The 16,500-nt window shown below is 39.8% G+C and overlaps 2 protein-coding genes across 2 annotated transcripts in view; both read left to right on the top strand.

Annotated features, from left to right (window-relative positions):
* Positions 1 to 4,835, top strand: part of LOC124168961 — a 61,385-nt gene extending 56,550 nt beyond the window's left edge. Inside the window, exons 14-15 of the mRNA XM_046547382.1 lie at positions 571 to 781; positions 2,147 to 4,835. Coding sequence (XP_046403338.1) covers positions 571 to 781; positions 2,147 to 3,815 — 1,880 coding nt within the window. The 3' untranslated portion in view covers positions 3,816 to 4,835. The remainder of the gene's footprint in view (positions 1 to 570; positions 782 to 2,146) is intronic.
* Positions 4,836 to 8,176: 3,341 nt separating this feature from the next.
* On the top strand, positions 8,177 to 13,783 carry LOC124169498 (U11/U12 small nuclear ribonucleoprotein 35 kDa protein-like). Its single transcript, XM_046548134.1, has 4 exons — positions 8,177 to 8,332; positions 8,709 to 8,932; positions 9,435 to 9,648; positions 13,448 to 13,783. The coding sequence occupies exons 2-4, from the start codon at positions 8,711 to 8,713 to the stop codon at positions 13,681 to 13,683; spliced, it is 672 nt and encodes a 223-aa protein (XP_046404090.1). The 5' UTR covers positions 8,177 to 8,332; positions 8,709 to 8,710; the 3' UTR covers positions 13,684 to 13,783.
* The last annotated feature ends 2,717 nt before the right edge of the window (positions 13,784 to 16,500 follow it).

Genomic DNA, 16,500 nt, shown 5'->3' with positions numbered 1-16,500 from the left:
CATGTAAGTACAATGTTAAGGTTGTTTTTTCTCATTGTAACTGAATTTCCAGTATAAGTCCTCTCTTTCACAACTATGTAGATGTATACACAGTCATGCATGGGTGTGGTGAAGGATGAACTTTGCCATGAAAATATCATTCGGCTCAACCAGAATTCAAACCTGGATATCCAATTTGCCAGTCATGCATGCCACCAGATACATATACTACAAAGGCATCTTGCTTCATTGTGAATTTTAGAGTGGGTTTTCCCAACTGTTCTGTAAACCCAGACAGAGATTCGCGTTGGAAGAAGATGTCTTGGTGTTGTAACTGGTAGCATGCCTGTTGAGAAATTGGGAGATCTAGGTTCGAATCCCTGTGGAGCCAAATTATTTTTTCATAGCAAATTTCATCCTTGGTGTAAGTGGCCTAATATTTCAACATGTTGACCATGAATCCCCAACTGCTAATACATATATTGGTCTCTGAGTCAGAGCTTTGGTATTTTTGGGGAAGAAGTTTGAAGAAAAATGAATTATGTAATTGATTCAGTCCACCCCATGTTTCTCACCTCTGTACATATTCAGATGGTGCCCGCATTGAAGAAATCTCGACGGATGATCCTCCGGATTATGAAGCCCCTCCAACGTATGAGGATGTGGTCAAAGCAGCCAACGGCCCCCCTGGAGACTGCGCATCGTCGACGGCCGTGGCGCTACCCCCAGAAGATGAGTGCACAATCACTGAGAAAGAGCAAAGGATTGAAGGGCGCAGGCGGGCCAGACCCAGACCAGCGAGGTGAGTTACCCACTGGCCAATGGTGGAGGCACGATCACTGAAGGACAGGTGATTGGGTACAAACGGCCAAATGAACTATGCATTGACAAAAGCACACTATGGAATAAGTAACTTTGTATGCAGTTGTGGAAGGTTACACGGGATTTCCACCGGGTCAGGTTCTCCAACTCCATCTCGGCCGACGTTTCGATGGGCGAGTTGTCCATCGTCTTCAGGGCATGATGTAATCTTTAATAATAATAATAATAATGTTTCTATGCCTCAATCACTGCGCACAGAACTCTCATATTTTGGGCTTCTCCTTCTAGATGAGTGTTGTTTCATCATTTCTGAGTCAGTAGGCTTTAGACGGTTGTAGCGAGCCTTGGTGGCAGTTTATATTTGAAGAGTTTTTTGATCTCTTTGATTTTTGAAATGGCTGATATTCGAAAAAGTGTGCTGTGTTGAAAATTTGTTCTCTTCTTGATAAAAGTTAGTTGGACAAGGTTAATCTTTTGTCTACAGCTTATATAGAACATGCCTTAAAAAGAAATGAAGTGCACTAGTGCTATTCGGAATTCAAATGTGGCAACATGTCGATCGAATACATTCAATGCCTGGGCTGACCTACCAGGTCCAGAACTGATGAAAATGTGGAAAACAAATTGTGCCCTTGTGCACGAGGATAAAAGGCATACTATTTACGAACTCGCTGAACAATCTGGTCTTTCTTTGAGTACATTGCCCTGAATTTAAGCTGAATATTAGTAAATGAGATGAATCATGGTGAAATTCATCCACCATTTGCTGACTCCTGATCAAAATGCGGCACGCGTTGCTGCTTGCCGTGACATGAGTTTTTGGTAAAAAATTGCATGAAACTGCTTTCTCACTCACCCTACTCACTAGATCTCGTACCTTGTGATTTCCTTTTGTTCCCTTGGAATAAAATGGTGATGAAAGGGAAATGTTTGCATCACATTACGGAGGTAAAAATAAAATCAAAGCTGGTCCTGCAAGGCATCAGAAACAATTATGTAGTACCAAAGGTGTTTTGCGCAGTGGAAAAAACGTTTTAGCCAATGTATCCGTTTAAATGGAGAGTACTTCAAAGGTGACTAGGGTTTGTAAAGAAAAAAATTAAATTTTGAATATTTTTTTAATTTGTCCGGTTATTTTTGGGTCTCCCCTCGTATATATCTGTCTGAATCAATAAAATGCTAGTACCTGATGATAATTGCTAGCCAATTACAACACATGTAGTAGACCCGTGAAATAAAATTAAATGAGCAGTGTGATATCTGTGTTTATCAACCTCCAGGTTGAATCACAGAGTGAGTGATTTAATTTTCAGAGATTTTGACCGCAGTATTGCTTTATTTCCAGCATGACATCAGCCACGATCCCTCACGATGATCTCCCTGGCAGCTCCTTCCAGTCTGTGGACATACCAACTCTCTTCCCTCCCCCGCCAAACACGAGCTCTCGAAGCTGCCAGACAACTCCGATCCCAGACTCGCCTCCGCCCACGTACGAGACAGCTCTCCTCAGGGCCAGCCAGTCCATGAACATCGCCAAAGTCAACAGCAGACTCCACGGGAGCACCTCGACGCCCCTCTTCCCAATTTCGCAGCCTTTGGGCCCTACCCCGTCCACATCCACCCACGTCCAAGGGTTCGCCTCCCTCCCCAGCTCGGCCCCCAACTCTCTGCCGTACATGCAAACTCTGCCGGAGCTGCCCGAGAGGCACATCAGCGAGAGCATCTCGTCCGACGACGGACACTCGACGTTCACGGATGCCACCTTGCTGGAAGAGGGAGTCGAGGACGAATCGCAGCCCATCCTGATGCCCATCTCCCCCGTGGTCGTGGGAGGCACCAGAGTTGAACAGACGTATGCACCAATGGAAGGGCATCGGCAGGTGCAACACACAGCCTCTTCCCAGACCATCATTGCAGATGGAAACCTGGGACCTGCAGCTGTCCCTATAAATGATATTCCATCAACCAGCATGCCTACGGGTGGAAATGTGCTGATTGGTAATATTGCATCACAAGAACAGGTCATTGATGATGCAAAAACTGATGCAGCTGTCAAGAAGAAAACTGATTGGAATACTAAGAAGAAAACTGATGGGGCAGCTAAGACAAAAACTGATGAAGGGTATAGTCAGAATGAACGAATAGAAAGAAATACTCCAGTGCCAGTGGACTTGGCGATTCCAGGATGCAGCAGAGATGCTGACAATGGAGTGAGGCTTAAAATGAAAGTGGAGGAAACCGCGAAAGGACTGAAGAATGGAAAGAAAGGGCTAAAAGAGGATAAGATTAAAGGAGGGAATAAGACAAAGGAAGTGAAGGAGGGAGGAATACCAGAAGTAACCATTGATTCACCAAAAGAAACAACCGAGAATCTGCGGACCAATGATACAGCAACTCCTGCAAAGGATGAATCGAATCCAGATAAAGCTTCTGAAGTATCCTGTGGGTCTAAAGACCCCGAGGAAGTTGTACCCAAGTCCCAAGCCCCAAAAGATGTGGAAGGTGAGTTGGGTGCGAAGGGGAAGGATGCAGAAAATGACGGAAAGTCGTTGCAAACTGAGGAGCCTGCTGAAAAGGATGAAGTCGCGACAGTGGAAAAAGTTGAGAATCCGATCGCCAAAGAATTGGAAGAATGTACGGTAAGAGTGAAGGATATGGTCCGAAGACAGGAGAGCATGGCAAGTAAAGGTTCGAAAGAGGACGTGAGGAAAGAGGTAGTGGAGGGAAACGAGGCAAAGGAGAAGAAGAACGTCACGGAAGAGGCGGGACCGTCAAAGGAGGAGGCGGAAGAAAAAGTTGAAGGTGCTGAGGAAGATGATGGGAAGCCTCCGAGTCCTCTTCCTGATGAAATTGTTGGAGGACTGGTGAAGGGGCACATTAAACTCTTCCAAGGCATGTCCATCAACAAAGAGGATGACGACGGAGAGGCGAGAATGGTTCGCAGGAGAGTTGCTATGAGGGGTTGGAGATCAATGGATGTTGGATGTGCCGAGAGGTCTTTTGACGAATGTTAACCCATTCATTGAAAAGAGATGAATTATATTTTGCATGATTCGACAAAAATTCAAGAAAGGATGTGTGTATATGTAAAAAGTGTTGATGCTGGTTGTTTAGGGTGGTCTTTTGGGTGAATGTGGACCATATATGTACTGAGAGATTGAAATGACACTTACATGGTAAAGCTTCTAGCCAAGTGCTATAAGAGTTACTTTCAAGGCCATATGAATAACATTTGCCATTTTTTATCTCTGTAATATGCTATCTCATAAATTAATCATTCATGATAAAATGTACATTGTTGAAATTGTATTGCAAACATTATTTTACGTGTAACTATTCAACATGATTTATTCAAAGATTTAATTTTCTAGATTTACAATGGATTGTAGACCTAGATTACTTACAAAAGGTTTGCATTTTTAATGATTAAAATGGCCAAAAATCCTACCAATTATGCAGCTTGATTAGTACCTTACTCTGCAAAATATATACTGTTTTCGCATCTATATTGTTAGCTGGCAGCCTGTTAATGAATTTCTCTATAGGCATCAAAAAAACGGAGTTCATCTAACATGCTTAATGCGCAGCAAAAAAAAAGCCCAAAAGTATTTTAAGCAAAAATAAGTTATCAAAATAGCACCTAACTTAGGTTGCACCTGCAGTCAAAAATATAATCTTGCTATGCTTAAACATCATTGCTGTATAAAAAGTTATTGGCACTGTATTTTTCTGCAAGAAAAGTGAAAACACTGCACTTTTGTAATACATACATGATGGTACTAACAAATATTTTAGGTGGGCATATGTCTATTAATTTGTACATCATTGACAATAGATATATCTTTTGTAAATTATGATGTACTATATTGTATTTACTGATAAGGTCATAAATATATGTATCTACTCTGCTTGGCTAAAATTCTGTGATGGCCTGGTTTGAAGTATAGTTATGCAAGGTAAAAAGTAATACCTATTGAATCATCAAAAAATATGGTAATGTTTGTCATTTAAATAAATGAATGTATGATACCAAACCATGCTGTTTTATATACAAAATTTGCTGAGCTCCTCTCCAGTTAATTGGTGTAAAATAAGTTCATTCATTACTACGTCTTATGAAAATAATCATCACATTGGTTTTATTTTAAATAAAATTTTAAATATATACATTTCTGGCAATAGTAATTTCTGTTTTTTTAAAGACTATTAATTTCTATTTGATGTCTATCTCCTTTCATACTTACTACCAACATTTGTGCGGGACCTCAAGTTTTTAAACAATCACAGTTTAATACAATACTGGAAATTCAAATTTAAAATCCAGCCCCAAAAGAATTCAAGCATACTAACACACTGTTCGCATTATCAATAGGATAAGAGTCGCTCCAGAATGTTGGTCAATGAAGAGGAAATAGGGGACATTCCTAAATACGAACTGTGAGATTAACTTATAAACATTTGATCTTTAATTCCTAATTTCTTTGCTGTAAATTCAGTTCTCATGATGCACACATTAGGGGTAGGGTGGCCATAAATGTTTTGGCCTAGACCAAGACATCTTAGTAAAGAGGGGATGGGAAGAGAGGAGGTCCCCCCAGCAGTGACGCAGCAAGGGGGGGGTTACAACCCCCCCAGAGCTCAGAGAAATTTTTAAGTTTAATCCATTTTACTTAATTGGATTGATATTACTAATAGAATAGTGGAATAATGTAAGGATTAATAAAATATCCCTCAGAAAGCCGAAAAACTCACCATTTTGAACCGTTTATCTTAAAATTCCACAATTTATTAATCTCGCACCTACCGCTTATCCTGGAGTAATGATGGTACTAACAAATGAGTTCCATAGCCCCACACACCCCGGTATTAGTTGCACCTAAACCCCCCCCCCCAGCCTTAATTCCTAGCTGCACCCCTGGTCCCCAGTGAAGTCCAAACACCTAAGGCCTTACTTCATGGAAATGGGTAAAATCAAAACTAATATTATTATTATACATTGGGATGAACAGAGGGGAGGTGAGTAGGGAGGCAGTGGGGACGGAATTCAAGAAATGGGAAGGGATGGTGGGCTGCTACTATCCCGGTGCTGCAACGTTTGGTGCCAAACTGACAGTGCAGTTCTTTAGATAATGCCGCCATTTCATTATTGTACTTCGAAGTTGCTAAGATACATTTCTAAACATCTTATTGCCGTGTTGTTCACTTTATGTTATTATGAAAAAATAATGCCCATAATTTTTGCACGAAACCAGGACATTTTAGAGAATTTTTAAAAACTTACGGCACACCCTCTGAAGCAGAATACAACCGGTACTGATTCGGTAAAATTGGAACAATTATGGCCACTTTATTCAGGTCCCTGTCAGTGTGGTAGCCTAAGGGTAACCTGAGAAACTGAAAATGCCCAAAGTGATCACTTGATTTCATGATTTGCAAAATGACAAATCATGATTTGCAAAAAATATATATATGGTGTACTTGTTAAGATGAAGTCAATAGGATAAAGTTAAAGAGGATAAATTCTCCTGAGCTATTTGTCTTTTGAGTAAATTTACTGCTGCTGCAAAACGGGGAGGTTTTTCAAGGACCTGTAGGCCTCCAAGTCCTCCCCTCCTCTCCCTTCCTGCGTGATTGTACTGAGGAGTTGAATGGAATTCACTCCATGCGATGTAGCTCTAGAAATTCTGCTGATTACATTTCTTTGGTGTATACCGAGTTTTCCATTTATTTGGTATTACAAAGTTAAACAGGGAGATAAGTGAGTAGGGAACACAATACACCCCATTAGTATAAATTTAACTCTTCGAAATAGACTTTTACATGCACTTTTATAGTGCTGCTAGGATTCCTACTTCTATTTTGCTGGCTTTTAATCTTCTTGTGGCTCAAAAAGACACCTTTGGCAGACACCTATAGAAGTCAGAAATATAGAAGTCAGGAGACTGAAACGTTGAGTTTAAATACTAAGCACGCAATTGTACACCCGAAAATGGATTGTAATAGTGGATCTAATCGCTGCGGAAACCTAAAAACCAAAATTTACTGAGAAAATGTTTTTGTATTGAAATTTTCAACCATAGAGACAGCACCTATAACATCAGGGAGAGGGGGAATAATATTGCAATATCCATCAGAGGATTGGTAAAAATTTGCAAGAAACTTAAACATAGTTTGTGAATGAGCCCCTGATGGAATGCCTTGTTTGTTAAGAGTTGCTCTGATATTTGCAAACCCAGAATCCATTTTTAGGGTGCAAATTCTTAGGTGATGTTTTATTTTTATCTGTTTACCGGAAAGTGGGATATCTTTCATATTTTGTATGGAAAGAATAAAACTTGGGAGTTCTCCATACAGGTAGCCAGAGATTCCAGCTGAACAAATTCAGCATGTAAGCTGGAACCAATAAAAAATCGAGCTTTAATCTTTATAGCAGCAGCTCCAACAGCTGTTCATAGAAACCACAGGGGCATGGAATTTTATTTTCGAACTTGATATTCCACAAAAGTTATCTGTGTTTCCGTAACCAAGTAGTTCTATCAGAGCAATCTGGTTCTATCAAGCTAATTACAAGGAATCGCTATTCAATCTTTAAAACATTCCAACTGTTAATTCCACGTTGTGCAAGTAGAAATCTACCTAGCTGGAATCAAGTTTTTTTTTAAAGAAACGCCTTGCATGCAAGCCAGAATTTCCATATTTTAAGCAAATTAGTCCCCAGGTAATTTATATTTTTCACAAGTTGCCCGAACTCATTTCAATGGTATTTATCAATCTCATCTAGAATAGTTAATGTCATTCTCAAGAGGTCGGTGAACTTAAAAACCACTAATATTTTACCCTGAGCACAGGGGCGGATCCAGGATTTCTTTCTGGGGGGGGCACAAGCAAGGCCGTATCCAGGATTTTGTTCTGGTGGGGGCACAAGGATGCCTCATAATACAAAACGAACGCAATGATAATGGGACCGCATTAAAAATCTTGCATATTTTTATGGGTCTGGGGGGGGCAAGTGCCCCCGTGCAATCATCTCCTCTTGCCTGAGCAAGAGCAGATGATTGCATTGGGAAAAAAATGGAGGAGAGGAAAATGAACTCAAACTTGGTGTTAGTGAAGGTCAATGTTTAGAAACTATGGATTTGATTATGCTCTATCAGTGATGTTTTTTGTCATAATTTCTAATTTAAAAATCATCTCAATATTTAATTAATGGAATTTGATATTTCATAATTGGTTTAGGTTATAGTCTGCAGATTTTAGAAAATACAACAATTTTATAATTTACTCATATTTTGCGGGTTTTACACGATCGACTTCGATTCAAGTCGCGATGAATCGCATCGACTATCGCAAACTTCGCAATCGTAATTCAGTTGTTTTTCTGGATTGTTTTGAATTATGATTGTGATCGTATGTCTCTCTTCTTTTGTGATATGACTGGTTTATTACAAACAGTCTCTGCATCAATTGAAAATAGTATGAATTCTACTGGCCTGCGATGTTGACAGTCCTAATAGGAATTTGTTTATTTACAGTAAGTATGTTTAAATAGCTCTCCTTTCGTAAGCAACCCACATTCAAATTGTTGTAATGTGCTGTTGAAGTTGTTTCGGGTTTCCCATCGGGTGAGGTTCTCCATCTATACCGACGTTTCGACGGCCATGTCGTCCATCGATACGTCGGCCGAGATGGAGAATCTCACGTGGTGGGAAACCCGAAACAACTTCAACATCATCATACGCCGGGAACACCTCAGATCTTTGTCGTAATTTGTGATTACTCGGGGTTAATCTCCTCTGAATTTCGCCTATTTTCGAGTTCATATTTTTTAATCAGTCATGTTTGCTCAAGCATTTATATTTTCATGTGCCTAGTAAATAAAATTATTTAATTTCATCATGTTCGCGCAGTAATGACATCTATCAAGTATAATACATGGAGCCGGTTTACGACGGAATACAACCCCTTGGAAGCCGGAAGTATAGATCGAACCGATCTGAAGCCCCATGATAATGCCATTCTTCGGGCTCTTTCTGCTGAATATTTTCCCCCCAATCATATCGAAGGAAATCCTGAAAACACAATATTTGTTGCCAGACTCAATCGCCAATCTGATGAAGATACGGTGAAAAAGGTAAATATATCTTTGGTTCAATTCCTACAAAATGGATCTGTCACTTTATGTTTCGCCAGTAGAGTACGGCGATGAATAATCTGCAAGCGTACGAATTTTCTCGTGTGCCTCCTGTCTGTGTATTTTAAATCACACCATATACTCTTAGTGCATTGGCACGATGACGACACTCACACCCAATCCGCTGTGGCAGGATTACCGATGAATGTGTAGCGTAACACTTTGAATTACAAGTTCGAGCCGCTAGTCTTAAGAGAGAGAAGTGAACACTCACTGCCATAGACAGAGCAAAACTGTAATTACTTGGTTAATTCTGAGATACATCCGCACACAGAGACTTCACCTTCAACACTACATTATGTAAATCCACCTTTCCTTTGAAATCCAGAAGGGACCAAAAGGTATCGCCATTGATTTGTGAAAATTTTAAGCACGGTATTTCATCATGCCTCATATCATTTTATGGCTTTATAATATATTACATGACTCTACTTCTTTTCAGGTGTTTTCACACTATGGAAGAGTAAAGAAGTGCACTCTGATTAGGAACATAGTGACTGGAATATCAAGGGGATTTGCCTTTGTGGAGTATTATCATAAGCATGATGCCATGAGAGCATATGCAGGTGCCAATCATATGGATATCGATGGAAAGAAAATATTTGTTGACAGGGAGTTAGGAAGAGTACTGAAGGGCTGGGTACCTAGAAGGCTTGGCAAGTATTATATTTTAAATACTTATTGTTGAGATTCTATCGACCCTTGGTTCCGTAGTTACTCAATCTTGTATACTTCGTATCATAGATTAGGCTTCAAAGCATGTATATACCAGGAGGGTGGTCCTTATTTTTAAAGTTTTTGAATTTGTTTTGGGACGCCCTCCAGGTTTGTTCCATTAGGTTAGAAAATAAATCATGAAAATTATTTTTGCAATCGGATACCGGGAAAACATGCCGAAACATCGCACTTAAAGTTTTGAAATTTTGGTATTTTTGGGTGGTTTTTGGACATAACTGAAAATGATTTCAGTTTTAGGTTATTCAATCACTTTTCTGATTTTTACAACAACTAGTTATACATTTTTAGTGCATCATCTTTCATTTCGGCCCTTTGGTTCCTGGGATATCACAGCAAGAGTGAGCCTGCGCTAATTTAGGCAGATGTTTTGGGTGGCATGTGGGTTGCATACACTCAATATTTTTTCCCATTCTCACCTAACAATACTGATATTTAACCCGGCCAGACAAGAGGTCGCGGGTTCAAGTCCCGCCTGGGTAGATTTCTCCAATCCAGGCCATGGTTGTTTAAGTATTTGTTTAATACCCTGATATAAAATAGCTGAAATGAGCTGTATTCAGTGGTTTTGGAATATAATAAAAATAAAAAGGTTTATAACAATTTTGTGACATTTATTCTTTGGTGAATTTTGTCACGTCTCTCTTATCCCCAATTATCCCCTTATTGGTAGAACCTTAGCACCCATTGGCGCCGACTCCATGGGGCCCAAGCCCCCTCAAAAATTCGTCATGGGTGTGAGGAAAAAATGTGTCAGGCTTGTCGATTTTCCCTGGAGTGTCCAGATATTGAGATTCGAGTTATCAGGGTTCTAATGTTGATCACATGACTCTTTTAAAATGCTTTAAAACTTAAATCTCACTACTTATAAAATTTCCCGCGGCAAGATCCCCGGTTTGGGCCCCCAAATATATTTTGTAAGGCGGCATCCCTGTTAGCACCAAAATCATGCCTGGAAGACACTCATTTCAACTGCATGCCATTCTCTCACTTCCTTCACTGTATGTACTGCAGTAAACACCTGATTATCCGGGCTAATGATGAGGAGAGGTGGCACGAATGTGTAATCACAAAACACCAATAATCCAAACTTTCATTGTTACTTCTTATAATGTTCATAATTAGAGATGTGTGAAAATTGCAAATGCAATAAATGCGATGTGCACAAATAAATGCGACGTAGATGAGATGACTGGACTTCTATGATATTTTTACGCAAATTTGCCTTTTCCACGGCAAAATTCGTACATTTTGTGCCGAGCGCAGGTTAAATACTCCGCCAATACTCACCGCTTAAAGCGTGTGAGCGACTGGCCGGCTGCTAGTTGGCTGGGACTCTACGTGTCCGCGAACTACAAGTGGGCGCGGGCAAGCTACACATCCGCCACAATATGTCTTATTCCTTAATTTATTATTGTGCAACAACATAATTATTTAAAATATTCTGCATTTTTTCATTTAACTGCGTTTCACTACATTTTATCGTCATCTACCTCATTATGAAAATTAAAAAATACATGCTACAAAATGTGATAAACTGTTATTGAAAGTGGGATAAAATAAAAATGAAAGTGCGATTTTCACGTATCTCTCTTCATAATCGATGTTAATCAAACTCATATTATTAATTATTCACATTGCCTGTCATTTTAGATTACTTCAAGGGCTCATCAAGAGCTTTCATCACCCAACCACAGCTTTTTTTAGGGTGATAATGCTAATTATTGTGCTCTTAATCCCATTGCTCCATGTATCCCAGCAAACTGTCTATGCAGGCTAGTGCTTAGCATTGACTCGTATGAATAGGGTGGTTTCCTATTATTTTTTTATTGCCTAAATCGAAAGATTATCACTCCTGGATTACGTATTTCACGCTTTTAGATTTTTAAATGACGATATCTATTTTTCACGATTGAATGAAAAGTGAAAATTTTCAAGCACGCGAAAACGCAACGACTAAGTATGAATGCCGGGAAAACTCTGTGTGACGTCGTTCTGCTTTCCGCTGCCACAAGTGAGGTGACCTTGGGGCGAGGCTTTGAGCGGTGATATGACGCAGGATGCTAGCAGGTAGAAAAGTACCCTGCTAGCTGGTAGCGCTTGGCTTAAATAATGACTATTAATACCTTATCAAACGAAGAAAACTTTCCGACCATAGGCAGTTTTAATTGGTGATTATTAAGAGATGTTTCCCTGAGCTCTGTGCCTCATGCATGCACTGGTAATCTCAGACGATGTAAAACTCCTATCCACTCGAATAGAAACTAGGTCCCTGTGACGTCACGTGGAGTGGCATTGCATGGGCGCCAATCTGGCCTTTTTCAAATGAGGATAAAATTGACCATTGCCATTCGTCTAAACCGGTATTTCTAAAACCAAATAATTTATATACATATTATGAATACACTAATGGTGGGTAACGAATCGCAATCAATGCCTTTCGTTTTCTTTGATGAAGAAAACTACCCTATTCTACTCCCTTTGTCTCTGCTTCCTCTCTCCCTGACGTTCTTGCTTCTGCCTTCATTTATTGCTGCCTTGCTTCTTACTGCCTTCATTTCCACTTCTCCCTTCCTCTCTGTTTCACCTTGATTGGTTGCCATGTATACATGCATCTCCGGTCCCCGTGGGCTGTACTCAACCACGTTTGAGGCTGTGGCAATAACTGTGCATTTAGGGTATGAAAAATATAATTTTTGATTGTAAACATGTAACATTTTTCTTAATTTATGAGTGGTTTTTCTTTGAAGAAGTGTAAAGTTAATCAAGAGATTTTTCCCCCCCTTCATGCAATACTAGAATATTGTCCAAGTAAACTGGAAACATTCTTTGTCTGCAAGTGAAGAAAATAATTATGTTTTACAAAGGGAAGTCAGATGAAAATAATAAGCCTTGATTATCCTTGTATTCAAATATGATAATCCTGTTGTTTTTGCATCAAATTTTATTTTTATAAAGATAGCAGATAACATTGAAGGAGGATGAAGCTTGTGTGCAGGTAATTGCGAGTTTACTGTTCTCTATTTATCAAACTTAGCGAGGTGTATTCCTGGGTGCCCACCTATTTCCAATGTATCTACATCTACATACTACCCTGCAAGCCTCCTAAAAAGGAGTGTGGCAGGAATGTTAGGACACCAACCGTTTGCACATAGAAAGCAAATTCTCTAATGAAATTGTGATTAGTGTTTATTTAAGTCCTTTTTGGTTCATGGGAAAAATGAATTCTCATATCTATCCATTTGGAAAAATATCTCTCTTAATTTATTGCTTCTGTAGGAACTGGAAATATAGTGGGGCTCTAATATTTTGTTCTCCGTGTTGCTCTGAAAGATATCCATTCTCAATTGTTAAAGCAATCTTACAATAAGCCTAGCACGTAGCCTCTGAGTCTGTGGCTACTCCCAGCCTAATTCCCTTAACATCTGGGTAACCCTGTCTGTAAGCCCGTAGCTGTTTTTGACGAATCGTGCTGCCTTCCTTTTTATTTTATCCAGTTCACAGATTGTCTTTCTGCACCGTATCCCATATGCTTGCTTCATATTCAAGGTGTGGTTAAAAAAGTAGAAATAGCACCTTTCTCTTTCTTTCTTATCCGAAAATATTCCCACAATACGCTTGAAAAATCCTAACTTCTTCAGTATATACTACAATGTGACAATTTCTATGTTACTTTGTATCCTACTGAAATACAATGCATTAATATTATTATTAATACAGGTGGAGGCTTAGGTGGCAAAAAAGAGTCTGGGCAGTTACGCTTTGGTGGAAGAGATCGGCATTTCAAGATGCCATTTGTTCCAATCCAGTCGTCCTCCAGTGGTGACCCTAAACGTGGAGATAGAGAGGGAACAGATGAGAAGCATTGCCACCGTGCTGATGGAAGGGAACGTGGCTATGAACGAGGCAAACGGTCACACAGATCGCACGAATCCCCACGGGAGTTTCAATATTGACCAAATTGCACTTGTACATTAAACCTTGTGTGTAAGTTTTCAAAATGTTATTTATAATTATAAGTTGACTTATATAAATTATGTTTTTTGTGGAAAAATAGATGAGAATTTTCATTTATTGTGGATACTTTTTAGGAGGGGTGTTGGTTTGGTTCTTTGGCTTTATCGACCCCCGGCTAAATAATTCATATGCATGATGCTAAATATTTAATTCTTAGGTTATTTGCGTCTATGTGAAATGTATCTAACAAGGGGAGACCACGTACCTTGCTCCGCCTTTTTCAATGCCGCAAAATATACTGCCATGACGAAGCCCCAAACCCTGGCCTCCTGGGTGGGAGTCATGTACGCTACCACTACCCCACCCGACCCGTCTACAGAAGGGTGCGATATTTTGGAAATTTATACGGCTTGTGAAAAGTACGGCATGAAAATTAATTAATTACAGCCAAACTAAGGCCCATTCAACGGAACCACTACTTGTTCAGAGATGTGTTCACCATTCTGAAGGCCATAAAAAATCCGGCATTGAAAAAGGCGGAGCAAGGTACGTGGTCTCCCCTTGTCAGATGAGAAATGGAGTGTCAGAGGATAGATGTCCCTGAACTTGTGGTCTTCTCAGCAGATGCATCACGGGTAGTCACCTCCAGAGATAATTTTGGGTGGTGGGAGAGAGGCTGAAGGGTGGGGGTTTGCCATTTGGGGCCTCTTGATCGCGTCGCCACCCTTGGGTGCTGACTCGTGAGTCTGGCAAAGGAGGAGGGCACACCTCTCTTCCCTCATTTGAAACCTGAGCGACTTCTCTCGCTGCAGTGACACATTTCTTATGCAGCCACACTTGGTATGCACACGTCCATTAATTAGGTGCGTGAGGTGATTGAGGCAATTTTTGGACCTCCCCTCCCACCTTAATTAACCCTTTGAGTGCTGACCGGTTTTCCAGGCACTGTGCTAAAAGTGCCGAGGCATTTTTGCTCATTTTGCAGTAGGTTAGGGAAAAAAATTAGGTCTGAAAAACAACTAAACGTATATATTCAAAAACTTTAAGAAATCTTTATTATATGTGGTTTCACCTTTTTAATGTATTATTTGGCAAATTTTTGGTAATATGAGTTAATTTTTTATAATTAAAAGAAAATAGTTAATGTTAGAATAAAATGAATAATGACTATTGAATTATTAGTGAACTATCAGCAATTAAGAGAGACATTAGCAGGAGGAGTCCTATCGCGCTCCTGGCACTTTTCGTGAGAGATAGGAGGAGCGGGACAGTGCTCCCCAGCACTCTAAGGATTAAAGAGATGTCGTGACATTTAACTTGACCCCCTCCCTCCAATCTCACGTGAGATTGTTCAAAATGCGTATTTTCAGTGTAAATACTATAATATATGCTTCATTGCATTGGATTCATACAAAACAATTTGTTTTATTATTTTTATTTAAGATAAGTTAAGACTAGTATTTGAGATTAATAAGATTGCAATTTTGCATTTTTTGTTTCTTGTGTAAAAAAATGAAGTGATACTTGCCAGGACCCCCCACGTGAGATTGGGTGAGAATCGGCTTGACCCCCTCCCCACCCTCCCTTAACACCTCACGTAATTAATGGATGACCCCACACGGAGACGACCACCTAATGGATGTGAGAGATTTAAGGTCTCCAGGAATGAGGATATAGTAATAAAATGAGTCATTAATTACTTTGCTGCCTAAAACTGCCATGATTATTTGTCCAGAGTTTAAAAAATTTTAATTTCATGTCCTGAGGACTGTCCATGAAATTAATATTCTGGGCTTAAAATACCAGTGGCCACCCACGGCTCACTTTGCTTTCTTTAGCAAACAAAGGCAGTTGTGAGCGTTTGGCAATGTTAAGGCCACTCCAGCTCTCCTTTTCTCTCAGTACTCCCCCTCTCCCACCAGAAAAACTGATTGACAGAGAGTCCAGGCTCTTATAAAAGGCACCCTCCCCCTCTGCCCCCTTCAGCTCAGCCATGAAGATGAACTGAACCAGGGATAGAAGAGATCAATTTTCATCAAGGCAGCCACCTTGCCCCCTCAAAAATTATCCTCTTTACATGACTTTCCCCCCATCACCTCATTTTTATTTACCGAGAGATATATACTTATTTTTAAATACTCATTGTTAAGTTTTTCTAATACAGTGATGAAATTGCCCTCTCCTTAATTATGTACTCTTGTTTGTTTTGTGGAGTTTTCCCCTCATCTGTTCACCAGCAGATGGAAAGATTCTGTATCACGACCAGCATTTGAACCATGGGTTTCAAATTTCGCTTCTACAGGAAGTACGTTTGACTCAAGGGAAAATTGGTTGCTTATGGAGGTGGCCGTGCAGGCAGGTTTTACTGTACAGGTATCCTTAATTAGTTTGAATAAACGTACCGGTATCCCTCTCTCAATAGGAATTCCATGTACAGTTTTTCCTGTAACAGAATTGGGTCTCAAAGATTGCTCTATCTTAGCTCAAACAATCTTCCTGCTTTCCCTCAAGTGAAGAACCAGTCAAATCTCTCATCTCACCTTTCAACGAACAAGGGAAATGAAAAAAATAAATATAAAACATCGTCTACCTAAATATTCTCATGAGTGAATTTACCATAGTAAATATTATATGTAATCACTTTGAGTGATTGACTACCGTGTCTTCTGAATTGAAGCACATGCATAAAATAATAGTAATGCTTTATTTGCTATGTCAGATCAGATTCAGAAAAAGACTGTTACTGACGCGTGGCACATTAAAAAAAAAGAAATGTGGATGCATATTGCACGGTTAAGAAAATTTGTCCTACCCAT

Source organism: Ischnura elegans, chromosome 12 (genome assembly GCF_921293095.1).
Source record: "Ischnura elegans chromosome 12, ioIscEleg1.1, whole genome shotgun sequence".
Classification (NCBI taxonomy): Eukaryota; Metazoa; Arthropoda; class Insecta; order Odonata; family Coenagrionidae; genus Ischnura; species Ischnura elegans.
Note: the sequence above shows the minus strand (reverse complement) of the source record. Positions and strands in the feature narration are given on the sequence as shown.